The sequence below is a fragment of the Melospiza melodia genome, unplaced genomic scaffold, assembly GCF_035770615.1.
Source record: "Melospiza melodia melodia isolate bMelMel2 unplaced genomic scaffold, bMelMel2.pri scaffold_32, whole genome shotgun sequence".
In the NCBI taxonomy this organism is placed as follows: domain Eukaryota; kingdom Metazoa; phylum Chordata; class Aves; order Passeriformes; family Passerellidae; genus Melospiza; species Melospiza melodia.
Window position 1 is genome coordinate 7,409,047 of NW_026948638.1, and position 17,009 is coordinate 7,426,055.

Here is a 17,009-nt window from a genome sequence, read left to right on the forward strand (position 1 = left end):
ACAACTCATCAAGTTTGTGTCCTTTGGGGGTCAGGAACTGGTGAGACGCAGAGGCACACAAAGTTTCTCTTCATGGCCAACAGACCATAGTTGAACAGGAAACAATTTAATAACAATCACGCTCTTCCCTGAGCGATGTACAATGTCCCAGCAGTGTCTGGTGTTCAATATCCACAAGTGATTTCCATACTAAAATTAATTTCAGACAAACGGCGTTTTGTGATAGGTATAAAAACAATTAAGTTCTTGTATCAGGATGCTCCTTCTGGAGTGTGGGGAAAACGGCTCCAACAATTCCTGATTTGCAAAGCTGTCAGTGGTGGATGGAGAAGGGAGTCAGGCTGCTTTTGGTGTTGAGGAAATGCTGAAACCAGCCTGACTTATTTCATCTCCTCATGCCCTGGCTGATCTCCCCTCTCTCCCCTCCCACCCATTGGCTTTTGTCTCCCACCAGCCCCCTGTGAAGAGCCTGGCTCTGTGTTCTCCATCCCCTCCTCGCTGACACAGCCAGGCTGGGGTGAGGAGCCCGTCAGCCTTCCCTGCTCCAGGCTGCACCAGCCCAGCTCCCTCAGCCTCTGCTCACAGCCCAAGGGCTCCAGCCCCACCTTGGAGGCCCTTCCCAGACCCTGCTCCAGCTGCCAGACATCTTTCCTGCCCTGGGGACCCAACCCAGGCCACAGTGACCTGGATAATCCACGTCCTTGATGTCCTGGTCACACAGCCCTGGTCCCTTGTCCCCATGTCAGGCTCTGGGGTGGGTCCTGTGGAACATCCTTTGGTGGAGGCTGTGGCTCCAGGGGGGCTGGGGGGATCCTGGGGGACAGGGACCCTGCTGGGCATGGACAGCATTGGAATTGTTGGGAGAAACTGTGAGGGGGAGCTGGGGCAGAGTGACCAACCCCGTGACCTGACACAGCCCCTCTGGGATGTCACACAGCCCCTCTGGGATGTCACAGCCTGCTCTGTGATGTCACAGACCCCCTCTGATGTCACAGAGCTGCTCTCTGATGTCATACCAGAGTCTGTGATGCCATTGTATGCACTGTGATGTCAGACCTCTGCCCTGTGATGTCGCAACCTTCTCTGTGATGTCACAGACCATTCTCTAATGTCACACAGCCCCTCTGGGATGTCACAGTCTGCTCTGTTATGTCACAGCCCACTCTGTGACCTCATGTTACCAGATGATCAATTGTCTCCACCAGGTGAGCTCACACCTGGAGCTTGTTCTCCACAACCCCAGGCCTGTGGAAACCACACAGTGCCCATTGTGTGAGAAGGGGAACTGAAAGTTCACCAGCCTCAGTGTCCTGCCAGCTCAGCCAGGCCCACTCGAACATTGGGGTCTACGACCACCAGGGACCACCAGAGAGATCCCCAGGAGAACAGGGGAGGGGAAATACATTAATGATTTGGGGAAAATGATTATCAGATGTATATTTAGTCTGGGACAATTAATGAATATGTATACAAAATACAGAATATAAGCAGAAACTTTCCGTTACTCAGCCTGCAGGGCTTTGGGAGGAGCTGTCCCCCATGCATGCCCCTGAATAAATAATGCTGCTTTTTAATGCTGCATTGGTGTTAAGGAGTTTTCTATTTTACTGAATTTTTGGTAGCACTCCCACTGCCAAGGAAAGCTCTGTCTGCTGCTGTTCACAAACAGAGAAGGGCTGGTGGCAGATGTGGAGCTCGGAGGCTGCCTGGGGCACAGTGACCATGAAATAATCAACTTTTCAATGTTCTGTGAAAGAAGGAGGGACAGCAACAAAACTTCTACACTGGAATTAGGAAGGGCAGACTTTGGCCTATTTGGGATGCAGATTTGGGGTGTAATGAATCAGGCACTGATTTTTTTTAAGGAAAACATCCCTTAAAAACAAAGGGGTCCAGGAAGGATGGACACATTTCAAGAAAGTAATCCTAAGGTGGAAGGAGCAGGCTTTCCCAGTGTGGCAAAAGATGAGCTAGTGAGGAAAATGACTGGCCTGGCTGGGCGTGGAGATTTTGTGGGAACTCAAGGGTAACAAGAGGTGCATCAACTTTGGACAGAAGGTCAAGCAGCTTAGGAAATGTTTAAGGATGTTGTAAAGTCGTGCAGAAAAAAAACTTAAGAGGTGAAAGCTCAATTAGAGTTTAACTTGACCACTTCTGTGAAAAAAAAAAATAGACAATGTTTCCACAATTAAATTAATAGCAAAACATGGGATAAGGAGAACTTCTACTCTTTATTGGATGCAGTGAGGAATATAGTAACTAAAGATAAGGAGAAGGCAGAGCTACTTAACATCTTGTTTCTCTCAATTTTCAATATTAGGACAGGCTGTCCTAAGAACAAGTGTTCTCCTGAGCTGGTAGATGGGCAGAGGCAGCAGAACAGCCCTTGTAATCCAGGAGGAAGCAGTTGGTGACCTGCTGAGCCTCTCAGATTCTCACAGGTGTCTCTGGGAGCAGATGGGATCCATCCTAGGGGGATGAGGGAGCTGTGGATGAGCTCCCCAGGCTGCGCTCCATCATTTACCATCAGTCCTGGCTCATCAGGGAGGTCCCAGAGCACTGGAGGTGCCAATGTGAGCCCATCCCCAAGAAGGGCTGGAAGGAGGAGCTGGGGAACTCCAGGCCTGGGTGCCCGGCAAGGTTATGGAACAGATCACCCTGAGTGACATCACAGGGCACCAACAGGATGGCCAAGGGGTCAGAGCCAGCCAGCGTGGATTTCAATGTCTGCACTGATGATCTGCATGAGGGGACTGAGTCCAGCATCAGCAAATTTGCAGTGACACCAAGCTGGGTGTGAGTGTGGATGTGCTGGAGGGTAGGAGAGCTCTGCAGAGGGACCTGGACAGGCTGGATCCAGGGCCCAAATCCAACAAGGTGAGGTTGAACAAGTCCAAGTGCTGGGACCTGCATGTTGGCCACAACAACCCCTGCAGCTCTACAGGCTGGGGACAGAGGGGCTGGACAGCAGCCAGGCAGAAAGGGACCTGCAGGGACTGATGGACAGCAGGCTGGGCATGAGCCAGCAGTGTGCCCATGTGGCCAAGTAGGCCAATGGCTCCTGGCCTGGATCAGGAATGGTGTGGCCAGCAGGAGCAGGGCAGGGATTCTTCCCCTGTGCTCAGCACTGGTTGGGCAGCACCTCAAGTGCTGTTTGCAGTTCTGGGCCCCAAATTTAGGAAGGACATGGAGGGGCTGGAGCATGTCCAGAGAAGGGCAACAAGGCTGGGGAGGGGTCTGGAGCACAAGAGCTGTGAGGAGTGGCTGAAGGAGCTGAGGTTGTTTATCCTGGAGGAGGCTCAGGGGAGACAAGGCGGTGTCAGGGCACAGGGTGGACTTGATGATCCCCATGGCCTGTTCCAACCTTGCTGATTCTGGGATTCTCTGAAACCACCCTTGGAGCAGTTGCAGGAGGAGCCCTGGGCCTCCTCTTCAGAAGCTCCAGCAGCCCAGGTCCCTCAGCTTCTCCTGCCAGCCCCAAAGCCCATCCTGTCAGTCCTGCAGAGCGTCTGCAGCTCCTCCTCACTGCCCAGAACAGGGAGCCCCAGAGCCAGACACAGCAGCCCAGATGTGCCCCCCTGGCCTGAGGTGCCTCTGGCAAGGGAGCAGCACCAGGCACTGCAGGAGCCTGCAGACAATTCCTGCAGAACTTGTAGGATGATCCTACTGCCCAAGGGACGTTCCCATATATAGTATAGGTGGCTTTTGAGTCCTAGTAAAATATCTGTGTTGTACTTGAATATCCATATATAGGCCTTGCCCAGGTAAGTCCCAGTTGTTCTTGATGGGTTGCAGCTGTGATGTCCTTCATTGGGCTGCAGCTATGGCTAGTGAAGTTAACTGGGATAAAAGGGGGTGGGTTGGCCAGTCAGGGAGAGCCTTGTGGGTGCCCTGACTAAGAAGGACAAACATGCAGAAGGGGGAGTCTGTGCTGTGTAGGTCTTTAGCTATAAGAAAACACCGAGGAGAGGAGGTATGGGACTTGAGAAATATGGGACTTTAGAAACAGTATGGGACTCTAGAAATATAATAACAACACCCACGGGGCCAAGTCAGGAACTGCAATGGGGAGTGGGGCCAGAGAGGAAAGGGCAAATAGGGATGGGCTGTTTGCAGGGCAGGGAACAGGGGTGGGCAATGGGAAGAGGTTTGTATCAGGAAGAGGAAAGAAAGCAAAGGTGAAGCCAAGGAAATGCTGAGGGCAGTTTGGCGGTGGCTGCCAGGCAGCCCTGGCTCTGAGCAACAGCGTCTGCAGTGGGACAGGAAACTCCCAGCTGATGGGAACAAACTTTCTGGCTGACTGCAGAGGCCAGGACAAACCTGAGTGCTTTCCCTGGTGTCCTCCAGCCCTTGCTGGTCCGAGGGGCTGATGGCATTTGTGCTCCCTCAGGTTCATGTCCCCACAGCAGCAGTATGGGGGTGCTCCTGCTTTCTGTGTGCAATGCAAACAGGGGCTGCTGAGCCAGTGCTGCCGTGTCTGTGCCTGCAAGGCTGGGTCACCTGTGTGAGCTGGGGGAGAGGCCAGGGCTGCAGAGGGAGGATGATGTTTGCAGCTCCATGGGGATGCTCTGGGACACTGGCCTGGGCTGTCCAGAGCACTGGAGATGGATCAGCCCCTGCTCTGCTGCTCCTTCCCATCTGCCCCAGGGCCCTTGCAGAGCACCAGCTGTTGCTGCCCTCAGCTGCCATGGCAACCCTGGGACAAAGCGGTGCCAGGGGTGTTCCAGGTACAATTGCAGTGACACTCGTTGGTGCCACCAGGTGCCATGGCAACAGCCATGGGGGACCCATTCCTTGGTTTGGTGCTATGGCAACCAATTCCCGGCCTCATTGTCATGGTTGGTCGCCATGGAAAGCTGCCCTGGGCCCTTACTCAGGGCTGGTGTCAGTGCCCAGAGCCAGAGGGGATCCCTTGCTGGGGGCTGTGCCATGGCCACCTGCCCTGTGCCGCGCTGGCCGCTCAGGCACCAGGAACCAGCAGCCACCGGCACTGCCAGGGCCAAAGGCCAGGTCAGCCAGACAGAAAGGGGCAGGGCTGGGCACTGTTTCCATGGCAACCAGCACTGGGGGGACACCTGGGTCACCTGGCCTGCAGTTGCCATGGAAACCCCTGGCAGGGACTGAGGGCACAGCCCCTGGCACTGAGACACTGCTGGGCCGGGTGCTGAGCACAGGGCTAAGCACGCAGAGATGGTTTTGTTCTTGCTGAGCTGCAGCACAGCCAAGGCCTGTCCTGCCCCTGGTCCAGCCACGCTGGGGAGGGGCTGGGGCTGTGGGGGAGCTGGGCAGGGGACACAGCCAGGACAGGGGACCCCAAATGACCCCGGGCATAGCGCAGACCAGAGCACATCATGCTCAGGGTGTGAAGGGGGGAACAGGGAGGAAGGGGGGAATTTTGGAGTGAGGGCTTTTGCCTTCCCAGGGAATACTTAGGCAAGAGGGGGCCCTGTTTCAGCAGTGGGCAGGGTCACTACCAAAAACACAGACACCAACTTAAGGAATTGTGTCATTTATATAGAGCACAGCTGCCAAGATTTACAAAAGGATAAGCTCAGCAAAGCACATCATCATTAGCAAAGAATTACAAAAGAAGCTCAGCAATCCATCATAACTCATCACTACATTTTGATGACCAATCCCTTGGTGAAACACGAGAGGTGTTTGTGGCAGACAAAGATTCTGGTTGACTATCAATGTACACCTTACAGGCTTCAGTAGTACTTTAGTGACACCATTCTACATTCTTTTTTCTCTATCTCATTTGAATTAGGAAGAAGAATTCTGTTGTCCATGGAGCTGGCACCTTTTTAATTCCAGAATAATGCCCCCAGGCCCTTTGCTGTTCAGCTTTCCCATGCTGTCTGTGGCTAACAAGGCTTGGGGGGCCCTTTCCCCTGTGGCTGGAAGGGGCCAGGTCCCAGTCCCTGAGGGGCACCCAGGCTCCTGGATGGAATTCCTGTGCAAGTCCCTCAGTGTCACAGCAGCGTTCACACGGAGCCCCGTGGATCAGAGCATTTTCCACAAGGGGCCCTTGGGGCAAACAGGGAGATCTGGTCTGGCAGGATGTGTAAAACAATATCCTGGCAGATCTACTTGTTCTCACACAGAATCCTTGGCTGCAGGGACACATTCCCATTGTTCCTGCCCAGGTTTCAGGACTCAGAGTTGTCTTTCCCAGGAGCTGCTCCTTCAGCTGCCTCAGGAGGGCCTTTTGGCCTCTGGACCCACACTGGCTCCATTATTAGGGCTGCTGGATTCAAACCCTTTATCTCCACAAATGGTGGTGATTGGAGCTGGATCTCCTGTTTTCACAATCGTTCTTAAAATTGCAAGATCAATAATTGTGCTACCCTGTCATGGGGTTGAATTATCCAATCTTGTTCATTATTGTTTAACAGAATTACTGTAATTTCTTCTGGATATTCTGCATCAATTCCTCCTGCCATGACAGGAACACTTTGCAAGGCCAAGCTCCAAGGGAGCAGTTACCAAATCAAAGTGTCCTGGAGGAATCTGAATTCCTGTTTCAGAATTGACAGCTCTCATTTGCTTTGAATTTCTCCTAATGAATTCCAATGCATGAAGGCCCAGCCCTGCAGCCTCTGGGCTGGCCCTGCCAGGGGCCATCACAGCCAGAACAATTTCCCAGGCACCCCAAGTCTCACTGCCCATGGCTGGATTTGCAAATTGGGGGCAGCCGTGCACAGCCAGGGGGTTTCCATTTCCCCAGTGGGCCATTGTGAAGGGCATGGAGCACATCTGGGAGATGGGTTCTCCATGGGCAAAGGTTCCCACCTCCTCATCTTTCCAACTGTTCTTTTAACAACCCCTTCACCCTTTCAACCAATTCTGCAGCTTGTGCATAGTCTGGTACATGAAAAACCCTGCAGGCCTAATCACTGTGTTTTTCACAGGAACAGACAAAACACTGTGCATCACAGTATCAGCACACCCTGTAAAAATCGCCAATTTCCTCCCTTCCTCCTTTTTCCATTGTATACAATCTCACAAAGTTGACCACTGACATGAGGGTCCTGGCCAATCCTGTTCTGTAGGGTATTTAGTGTTACATCCCTGAGCAGCCAAAGATACCAAATTAGTATTGTCAGCACTATTTCACATTATTATTATATGTACATATTTATATATAAATACAGATATAGACATGTAGATATAGACATATATACATAAAAATCTATAAATATAAACATGAAGGTCTTATTATACTATAAATATGTATATAGTTATTTGTTATATTGATATTTCACTTGCACAAGGGCATCTGAGCTCAAGATGAAAACCTTCTTCTGTTGCTCCATGTGGGAGCATTCCAACAATAATTGTTCCTTCTGAAGGTGCTGTTTCCCACGTACTCTCAACAAATTCATCTTTGTCTGCCCAAATCCACAAGGTCTTTTCCTTTTCCATTTGCAATTTTTGGATGCATTTGAAGCCATCCAGGGGTGCAGTTTCTTTTACCCAACTGCCCCACTGCTCACACAGGGCTCCAACCTCAGCTCACTCCAGAGCCAGGAAACTCCATGGAAGGGTTTCCCAGCTGGCAATTTCTGATGGGACTGATTCCTCACATTTACACTGAACAAGTGACATTTTGTTGGCATCTGGCCAGACTGTGCCAGTTTTGTTTTACCAGTGGGCAGGGTCAGCACCAAAGACAGACACCAGCTGAAGGAATCAGTGTCATTTCCTGCAGTTCAGGGAAGCAAAGAATCACAAAAGGAGCAGCTCAGCAATGCACCCAACCATCCCCACCAAAGATTGCCTGCAGTGATTAAGAAAGATCCAGCAGCATTTACCCTCAGCCTTTACCATCCCCCAGACCGACACAGCAGCTGGGCAAGCTGTCACAGCCAAGGGCTGCAGAGCCACTCCTGGGCACTGGGAATTCCTGCAGGTGCCTCCAGCCCCAGGTGAGGCTCCAGCCCCGCTGGGAGAGGGCCCAGCTCTGACAGTGCTGAATGAACAAACTGTCAGCACTGCTAGTGTGGCAACATCTGCTTTCATCCTCCTCTTGGGTCCCTCCCAAAGCCTGGCCAGGGCTCAAAGAGGAACCAAGGGAGGTGACTTTGACCATTCAGCCCCAAACAAGGCCAGATGTCAGATTTCATGGCCTTGTCTGGCTTCTAAATACACAAAGGTCAATCCATGTTTCACTTATGAGTGGCTACATCTATTACAGTGCTAATGACCATGCATATTTCATCAGGGAGCAGATACAAAGAGAACCTTTGCTGGGAAGGTTCATCCAGAGGCCACCTTTGGCTCAGGGCCTGCTGTCCAGGCCTCACTCAGGGCTGGTGTCCAGGCCTTGGCACTTCAGGGACGTGGTTTACTGCTGGGCTTGGCACTGCTGGGTGAGCGGCTGCACTGGGTGAGCTCAGATGGCTTTTCCAATAGAAAGGATTCTGTGATTCCATGATTATATCCACTGCATTCAGCAGGGGCTATTTTAGCAGCATTACTTTGCTCCAAAAGTTCCCTCTTGCCCAGCTCCTGTGGCCTGAGGCTTCAGCTCCTTCAGCTCCTGGTGCTGAGCTGCTCATGCTGAACGAGACGGCTCGGAGAGAAGAACACAGTCCATGCAATTCCTTCTGGGACATGGAGAGGGGAGGCTGTGCAAACAGGAGCTGTTTGCATTGCTGTTTTGTTTGCTGTGGCCTGCTCTCTGCCCTTCACGCCTTTCAGCGCTTTGAACCAGCCAAGAGCTTTCTCCAAGAGTGCAATGGAGCAGCTGTTCCTGCTCCCAGGCCTGGCTCTCTCCAGTCTCTGCCCTTGCCTGGTTCTGTCCCTCTTGCTGTGCCCTCTGTTCCACCAGGGCTCCCTGGCTGCTGCCCAGGACTGTGGCACTGGCACAGATCCAGTGCTGCAGAGCCTCCTTTCTGTGCCCTCGCAGCTGCCTGGGCACAGCAGCCTTTTCCATCTGGAAGCTCCCCATGCACAGGGCGTGCCCAGCTCCGTTCCTTGCACAGCCTCCAGGAGCCCAGGGCTGCCATCTCCAGTCCCTGCTGGCACTGGGGGCTCCCAGGTGCCTCAGGCTGCTGTGACACCGCTGCACACGGGAGGCAAGAGGGGCAGGGGCTGTGCTCAAAGTCAGCTCCATCTGCTGCTGCTGCGGCTGCTGTGGTGTCATTTGTGCAGCCCTGGCCCAGAGTCAGGGATCAGATCCTGCCAGTCTCTTCCAGCCCTGGCTGCTCAGAATTTGGGCCTTGGAGCCTCAGGTGGCCAAAGGCAGCTGCTGCTGGTCCCTCTGTGTGCCCGAGTTCAGCAGTGCTGCTCCATCAGTCTGTGCCCAGCAACGGGGAAAAGCCTCAGCCCTGCAGGGCCAGGAGCTGCCGGGCTCTGCCTGAGCAGCTCAGCCAGCAGGAAGGGAGCTGCTCCACACACGAACCAGGAGCAAAGGACATTCTTTTTGTAGGACATGTTTTCTATTGAAAGGAAAAAAAAGGAAAAAGTAATCAAAAACTATATAAAATGTGAAAGATAAAAGAAAACCCCAAGTGTGCAGTGAAAAATCATCTCTAACTTTGAATTAAGAGGCAACTGATATTTTGAAAGAGAACTCAGTTATTTACTTTGTAAATGTGCTGATGGCATGGATCCATCTTACTGACCTCAGCAGTCTTTTTAAAAAGTTTTTGAGGATTGTTTCCAATATTGTTATTTTAAATTGTGGTCGAGGCAAGAGGAAATTGCTTTGTGCCCTTCCAGCTCCAAGCAGGACTGGGAGTGGAAACTCTGTCAAAGCCCAAATCCTTTACAAGACGACCTTCCTTCTCAGCCTGGGAATGAGCGGAACATTCCCATTGAAACTTTCAGGGATTTCTTAGAGTCACAAAGTCCCACTGACAGCTTTTTGCTCTGGTGTGGAAGTGCAGAAGGGCAATTCTCCATCCACCAGCTCCAGATTGCACTGCCTCAGGAGCACGGCCCACTCGCCAGCTTTGGCCCACTCGTGGCACTGCTAGAGGAGGAAGAAAGTGCAGTTGCACAATCCCAGCCAATCAAGAAGGAAGAATGGGACAGACAAAACACCCTGTACAGATCCAGGCATTCAGCCAGGACTGTGGAGAGTTTGGGTCCTTGCCAGTTGGATGTGTGTCCCCAGCTGCAATCTCTGGGCCTGCAGCAGAGTCTCACTCACCTGCCAAAGCAGAAAGCTCAGGCGCTGTGCTCACAACGGGCTCGTCTGATGCAAAGCTGTCAGAGCAATGTGAGGGCAGAGCCAGCCCAGCTGGGCACAGGGCTGAGCCCAGCAGAGCCCTGGCAGAGCCCAGAGCAGCCTCAGCACCTGCAGAGCCTGGCTGCAAGGGGAGAAAGCAGAAAGTGCTCATCAGCTGAGGGCTCCTGTGCCCTTGTGCCAAGGCCTGCGGTGCCCAGGACATGTTGGCCGTGCCCAGAGCTGTGCCCAGAGCTGCCCATCCCTGCTGCCTTTGGCAGCAGAGCAGGAGGGCAGCACATGTGCCCAGCCTGCAGCCAGCCAGGGCACATCCAGCCCTCAGCAGCTGCCCAGAGCCAAAAAGCAGCTGGGCAGCTGACTGAAGAATTCATTGCGTCTGCCCCAGCAAAGGGGGAACCTTTGGTGCCCAGCTGTGCCATGCCCAGACCTGGGAGCAACCCCATGCCTGTAGACTCACCTGCAAATTGGACCTGGAGCCTGGCTTTGAAGAAGGTGCCAGAATCCAAGTCCATCATCTTCAGCTGGCCAGGCCAAGGAAGAGATTATCATCTTTGAGGTTGTCCTTGGTGTCTCCAGCACCAGCCCCACTTGGAACAGCTTCTCCAGGGGCTCCTTGTCCTTCCCTGGGGTCAGACCAGGCTGTCAGGGCTCTGCCTAGGGCCCCAGCCATCCATGAACCATACAAACAAAACCAGGGGGATGGTGGCCACCAGTGCTTGTCACACCGGGTCTCCAGCTCAGCTCCAGCCCAAGCGCTGCATGTTGCCTTCTGCTGACCCCTGCTCACAGCTACAGGCAGGACAAAACCAGCCTGGTTTGCTTTGCCACTGATTGCCAAGAGATGTGTGGAGCTGGTACCTGCTAGGTCCCTGGATCCAACTGTGCACGTGGATTTCTTCAGTCTTCTAGGGCAGGGAAACACCCTTCACCCAAGGATGACAGAAAAGATCTTCTAAGGATGGCCTGTCCGAGGGTTGCATGGACAAACACCTCTTAATAACATCTTGGCACTCTGGGGAGAGAAACCAGAAATCACCAGTCAGTTGGAGAAGTTGCCCTCCTGTTCCCATGCCCAGGTCATGCTGGGTGTGACCAGAGCTGGGCCTAAACTTCCCCATGGATGCTCTGTTTGGAGGACAGCAGGAGAGCAGGACATGTGCCTGCTCAGCAGCTGCCAGAGTGGTTTGCCCATGAGCCCGCTGCTGTCTCCCAGCACTGGTATTCCCCCCGTGCCCAGAGATGAGGATCCACCTCGAGAGAGCCGTCGTGGGAACAAGATCCGCCCCCGGATGATCTCCTGGCCCCTCCTGAACGGGTGCTTCCCCATGACCAGGTGGCACAGCAGGAGGCCCAGGGACCAGATCGTGGCTGCCTCGCCGTGGTAGCGTTGGTGCTGGATCCACTCTGGTGTGCTGTAGGACAGGGTTCCTGTGGAACACAGACACAGCTCAGCAGGGGGATGCTGCTGCTCCCAGAGCCCAGCCCCAGCATCCCTGGGCATGTGGGGGCTGCCCCAGAGGCACATGGGGTGAGCACTGCCCTCTCGCCAGCACTTGGGACTTGTGCACAAACTCGCGGCTGGAAAAGAAGCCACTGGACTGAAAGAGGGCAGCACAATCCCTGGGAAAGCCCAACCATGACACACAAAGGAAAAACCCACCCAGTAGTGGAGAAAACCCACTCTCCTCCCCACCTGCACGGCCTCCAAAAATGTTAATAAGCCAAGGCGAACAAGGAGAGCGGAGCAGTCCAGCCCTTCCTTGCCTGCACACCAAACCATCTGGGGAATGGGGTCAGACCCCCCTCTCTGCTGCCCCCATGGGGGTTTGTGTCAGGCTGGCTGCCCCAGCTCCAGCCCCAGCCCAGGGCACAGTGGGCGCTGAAGGCTGTCAGCAGGGCTGGGAGCTGGCCGCCCTCACACCCCACCCAAATCAACTCGGCTCCAGCATCAATCCCATCCCGGCTGCAATAGGCGGAAGCCCCAGTGCTGCACCCAGGCTGGGCCACGAGATGCCCAGGAGCACCCCCTGCGAGGCCTCACCTGCAAACTGGGTGTAGGCTGTGTCTTGGAGGAAGGTGCCACAGCCAAAGTCAATCAGTTTCAGCTGCCCGCTGGCCAGGTCGAGCAGGACATTCTCGGGCTTGATGTCCCGGTGCAGGACCCCGCAGCTGGTGCAGTGCCGCACGGCCTCCAGCACCTGGCGGAACAGCCCCCGCGCCTCCTCCTCCGGCAGGAACCCCCGCTCCGCCAGGAAACCCGAGAGCTCCCGGCACCGCTCCGGACGCTCCAGCACCAGCAGGAAGCTGTCGGGGAGCTCAAGCCACTCCAGGCGCTGAATGACACCGCCACAGCCACAGGACACCTTGGCCAGCAGCACGATCTCCAGGGGTGCGCTGGTGCCGTCGGGCTGCGGGAGGAGCACGACGCCGTCAGTGGGGCCGAGGCCGTGCCAGGGCTCTGGGAGCCCTCAGCCAGCCCGGGATGCTCTGCATGCCCCCCTCAACCCACGCCCGCTCTCCCCGCAGGGCTCACGGCGGCTCCCACCGTGCCGGGCCCCGGCTCCTCGCCGCCCGGCACGGCCCGGCTGCTGCCGCTGGCTCCGCTCACTCACCAGCTCGCCCCAGTGCCGGATGCGATCCCTCGGCACGCGTTTGATGGCACCTGCGAGCGAGGGAGAGCAGCGGGGTGAGCTCGCCGCCCGTCCCGCCGCGCCCCGACCTTCTCCTCCTCCTCCCTCCTCCTCCACCCCCTCCGCCTGCGCCGCCGCCGGCCCCGCCGCTCACCGGGGCGCCGTCCGAGAGCCGCGTGGCCGCGAAGACGCTGCCGAAGCTGCCGCGTCCCAGCAGCGAGCCCAGCCGGTAGCGCTCCTGCAGGGCCTCCTGCAGCCTTCCCTGCGGGCGGGATGCGGCTGTCAGCGCTCGGCCCGGGGCCAGCAACGGCCCCCGAGCGCCCCTCACCCGCCCCGGGCCCGGCATCCCCACCCGCCCCGGGCCCCGACAGCTCGGGGACGGAGGCCGCGCTTCCGAGCGGCGGAGCTCGGGCCGGGGAAGCCGCATCGGAAGCGGCGGGAGCGGCCGCGCCGCAGGTGTGCTCCGCGGGCCCCGGGAGAAGCCGGGGCCGGGGTCGGGACTGGACCCTGCGTCGGGTCCGGGGCCGGGCTCGGGCCAGGCGGAGCCGAAGGGCGGCGACGCCGCCCCCGCACCAGGCACTGATGCCCGCCCAGCAGCGCCACCGCCAGCACGGCCAGAGCCGGGCGGAGGCGAGACCGCGGCGGGACGGCCGGGGCCGGGCATGGGGCCGGGGGCGGGCCGGGGGCATGGCCCTGCCCTGCAGGGGAGAGGGAGGCGGGGAGAGGAAAGGGACGCCGGGCAAGGGACCCCGAGAGAAGGGTGCCCGACAGCGGGAAAGGGAGAGAAAGAGAAATAATAGGACAAAGAGAAAGAGAAAGAAAAATAGGGGAAAGCGTGTTTTAAATTATCAGTTTTGCTGCTCTCGCCGCTGCTGCTGCTGCTGCTGCTGCTGCCGCTGCTGCAACTGAGGCACCGGGGCCGTTCGTCCCCGTGTCCGTTCCCCGCTCGCCCCACGAGCCCCACGTTCGAGCCCCGCGCGCCCCGGGGACAGCCCCTCCGTCTGCCCAAACACGGGAACTCTGCAGCGCTGAGCCCGGATGCAGAGCCCTGACTCCTGCACGCTGGCACAGCGATCCCCTCGCTTTCTGCTGTGCATTGTCCTTGCTGAGGGTCAAACACTGTCGGGCCACCTTCCCTTGGGGTAGGATTCCTACCTGAGCCCAGCACTGCACTTACACCTCCAGTGTTGCTTTCCCGTAAAAACAGGGGAAGGAAAACTGTGTGTGGCTCATGGTATTTTAGAGTGTCTAAAAATCACTAAGTCATCGATCCTAGAGGCGAGGTGCATCTGGAATTACTGGACGCAACATAGAAAAGGGGAGCATAGAAAAAAATAGAGGAAAACACCTTGGATTGTTTCTTTTATTTTACATCTGGAAAGCTGTTTCAGTTTTCCAGGAGTCTTCTCCTGTCTGCTCTTCCCAAGAATCTCTCATGGAGAACAAGGTCAAGCTTCTGTCACAAGATTTGCCACCAGGAAATTACGCCACTGGTGAAATTTTCATTGTGACTGTTTGTGCTGGCTTAGGGTAAATTTGGGGAGGAAACCTCCTAAAGGGGTCTGTCTAGAAAGCAAGTTGAAGTGGCCCCTACCCCTACTAGTTCAGGAAAAGACTTCCCTGGAGAAAAGTGAAAAAAAAACCCATTTTTTTTTAACGAGTAAAGTATTCACAAGCATGAAAAATGAATAATATTAAATAAAACCTTGGACAGTGCTGAAGAGTTGGCCAATTCAGAAAGTCCTTTTTGTGGGTTGTAGTTGGCTCACTCAGTCTCTTCTAAGTCCCTCTGGTTCTGGAATGCAGCATTCCAGAGCTCGGGGGGCCACAGGTGTGAGCTGCAGGTGTTTGTCTGGGTTTTCAGTCCAGAGCAGGTTTAAACAGTTCCAAGAAAAAGGAAAGTCACAGTCCGAGGAACTTCTCTTCCTGAGGTGGCTAAAATCAAATTGCTGGACCTTGGCTGTGAAGGCATCGGGAAATTTCCAAATCTGGGCACTGGCGGTCCCAGCAAACACCAGATCATGGTGGCGCTGGAGCCAGAACCTGAAGATTTCCAAACTTTGGCTTTCTGTGCAAGCAAATCACTGGGCTTGGGCTGTGCCAGCACCAGGAAGTTTTCAGATCTGGCCACTGGCACTGCCAGCAAAATCCTGATCTGGGTGGTGTCGTTGCCAGTGACAGAAATCTGCCGGATTTGGGCTCTGCTGGCATCGGGAAATTTCCAAATCTGGGTTCTGGTGCAGCAAACACAAGATGTGGGCAGTGCCAGACCCAGTAGCAGAAAGGTGAAAGGTTTTGGATTTCTGTGCCAGCAAATTGCTGCACTTGGGCTGTGTCAGAATAGGGAAATTTCCAGATCTGGGCACTGGCAGTGCCAGCAAACACCAGTGAAACCTTCTGGTCCTTGTCTGCACTGTTGACCAGTGGTTTCCCTGAGAACCAGCTCTGGCAACTTTACAGACAGAGACTGCTTTCATCTCATTGTCTGGAAACAGAACTTTACTGAAGGCAAACACAACAAACAGGACGGCGTACACAGTACAGAGAGAGAAGCAGAAAAAGGCCTGGGTCCAGGGTCTAGCAGGAATATTTATACATTTATTTATGGGGAGGGGTTAAGGTGGGATCTGAGGGAAGGATCCAAGAGGAAGGAAGGATTAAGAATATTACAGTTTTTGCAGTATAAAGTAACCAATGGTAGCAAAGAGAACTCAGAACTTTCTAGTAACAATTGCATAACTGAACAAGAGGATTATGGGCGGGAGCTCCTGCTGACCCCAGCTAAAGAGAGTTTTCCCACGGCCTTAAGCTGAGGTCTCCCTCTTCTTTTAAACCAACCCCAACACGCCAGATCTGGGCAGTGCCGGGTTTTGGCTTTCTTTGCCAGACAATTGCTGCATTTGGGTTGTGCCAGCACCAGGAAATTGCCAGATCTGGGCACTGGCGGTGCCAGCTAACTGCAGATCTGGGTGGTGCCGGTGCTATCACCAGAAAATTGCCAGGATTTGTCTTTCTGTGCCAGCAAACTGCTGGACTTGGGCCGTGCTGCCACTGGGAAACTGCTGGATATGAGCACTGGCAGTGCCAGCAAACACCAGATCTGGGTGGGGCCAGCACCAGGTATTTGCAAGGTCTTGGCTTTCTTTGCCAGAAAATTACTAGACTCAGGCTGTGCCGGCACCAGGAAATTCCTGCATCTGGGCACTGGTGGTGCCAGCAAACACCGGATCTTGGCATTGCCAATGACGGTAGCAGGGAATTGCCAGATTTTGGCTTTCTTTGCTAGAAAATCGCTGGACTTGGCTCTGCCAGAACAGGGAAATATCCAGATCTGAGCACTGGCAGTGGCAGCAAACACCAGGTCTGGGCACCTGTATTGGCATAATCTGGTTGGCCAATAATAAATATTGGCATAATTGCCAGATTCTGGCTTTCTGTGCCAGCAAATTGCTGGACTTGGGCTGTGCCAGCCCTGGGAAATTTCCGGATCTGGGCACTTGTGCAGCAAACACCAGATCTGGGTGGTGTCTCATCGTGTGTTTTTATACTTTATAATACTTTGCAATAGTTTTGTTTTTGAATCCCTGACTTTTTCCCAAATGGTTCATCCCAGATGGTACCCCCCTTCCTTTACCTGTGTAATCCCTTTCACTTGCTGAGATCATCCCCAAATCCCCAGCCTGGCTCTCTGTCAATCACTCAGCATCCCATCCCCTCCATCTAGAAGCTTTGGTCCAGGATGTCGAGTGATTAGCAAGAGGCCAGGGGTGAGCCCCCCAAGCCTTGCCCCAAATGCTGTCCTAAATGTCTGTCCCCCAGTACCCATCCCTTAGGGTCACTTATTGTTTAGTAAAATGTTATCTACTTTTGGTTTCCACCTCCCTTAACCTTGTCAAATCTCCCGGGGCTCTCAGCAGGAGCCGCCTGAGGTGTAGGGGCTCCTTTGGGACTCCTAGAATAAAACCTGGGATTAACCCCTGCTAAGAATCGGGCCTTAATCTTTTACCCATGTCTCTGGTGTCTCTCCTGCTGCAAAGATGACCACGTGCCCTCCATACCCTCAGGGCTTGGGAGAGTGTCTCCCCGCTGTCGGCCGTGTCGGGGTTCCCCCCGGTGTCTGCCAACTCGGGACTGGCTGAGGGTTCCTGAGAGGCTCCCAAAGGGACAGAGACACTGCCCAT

General features: G+C 54.7%; 1 protein-coding gene across 1 annotated transcript; it reads right to left on the reverse strand.

Annotated features, from left to right (window-relative positions):
- Positions 1-10,976: 10,976 nt before the first annotated feature.
- LOC134434123 (serine/threonine-protein kinase pim-1-like) lies at positions 10,977-17,009 on the reverse strand. Its single transcript, XM_063182814.1, has 6 exons — positions 16,887-17,009; positions 12,979-13,063; positions 12,811-12,860; positions 12,240-12,606; positions 11,450-11,626; positions 10,977-11,210 (listed from the first exon to the last, which is right to left on the reverse strand). Exons 1-6 carry the CDS (start codon positions 17,007-17,009, stop codon positions 11,104-11,106), a joined length of 909 nt encoding a protein of 302 aa, XP_063038884.1. The 3' UTR covers positions 10,977-11,103.

Excerpts from the sequence above, each read along its gene's own strand:
- LOC134434123 (XM_063182814.1), bottom strand. The coding sequence starts at position 17,009 with ATGGGCAGTGTCTCTGTCCCTTTGGGAGCCTCTCAGGAACCCTCAGCC. Across the intron at positions 13,064-16,886 it reads CACTCTCCCAAGCCCTGAGG|CGCTACCGGCTGGGCTCGCT; the intron begins GTATGGAGGGCA and ends GCCCTGCAGGAG. Across the intron at positions 12,861-12,978 it reads CTCGGACGGCGCCCCGGTGA|GTGCCATCAAACGCGTGCCG; the intron begins GCGGCGGGGCCG and ends CCTCGCTCGCAG.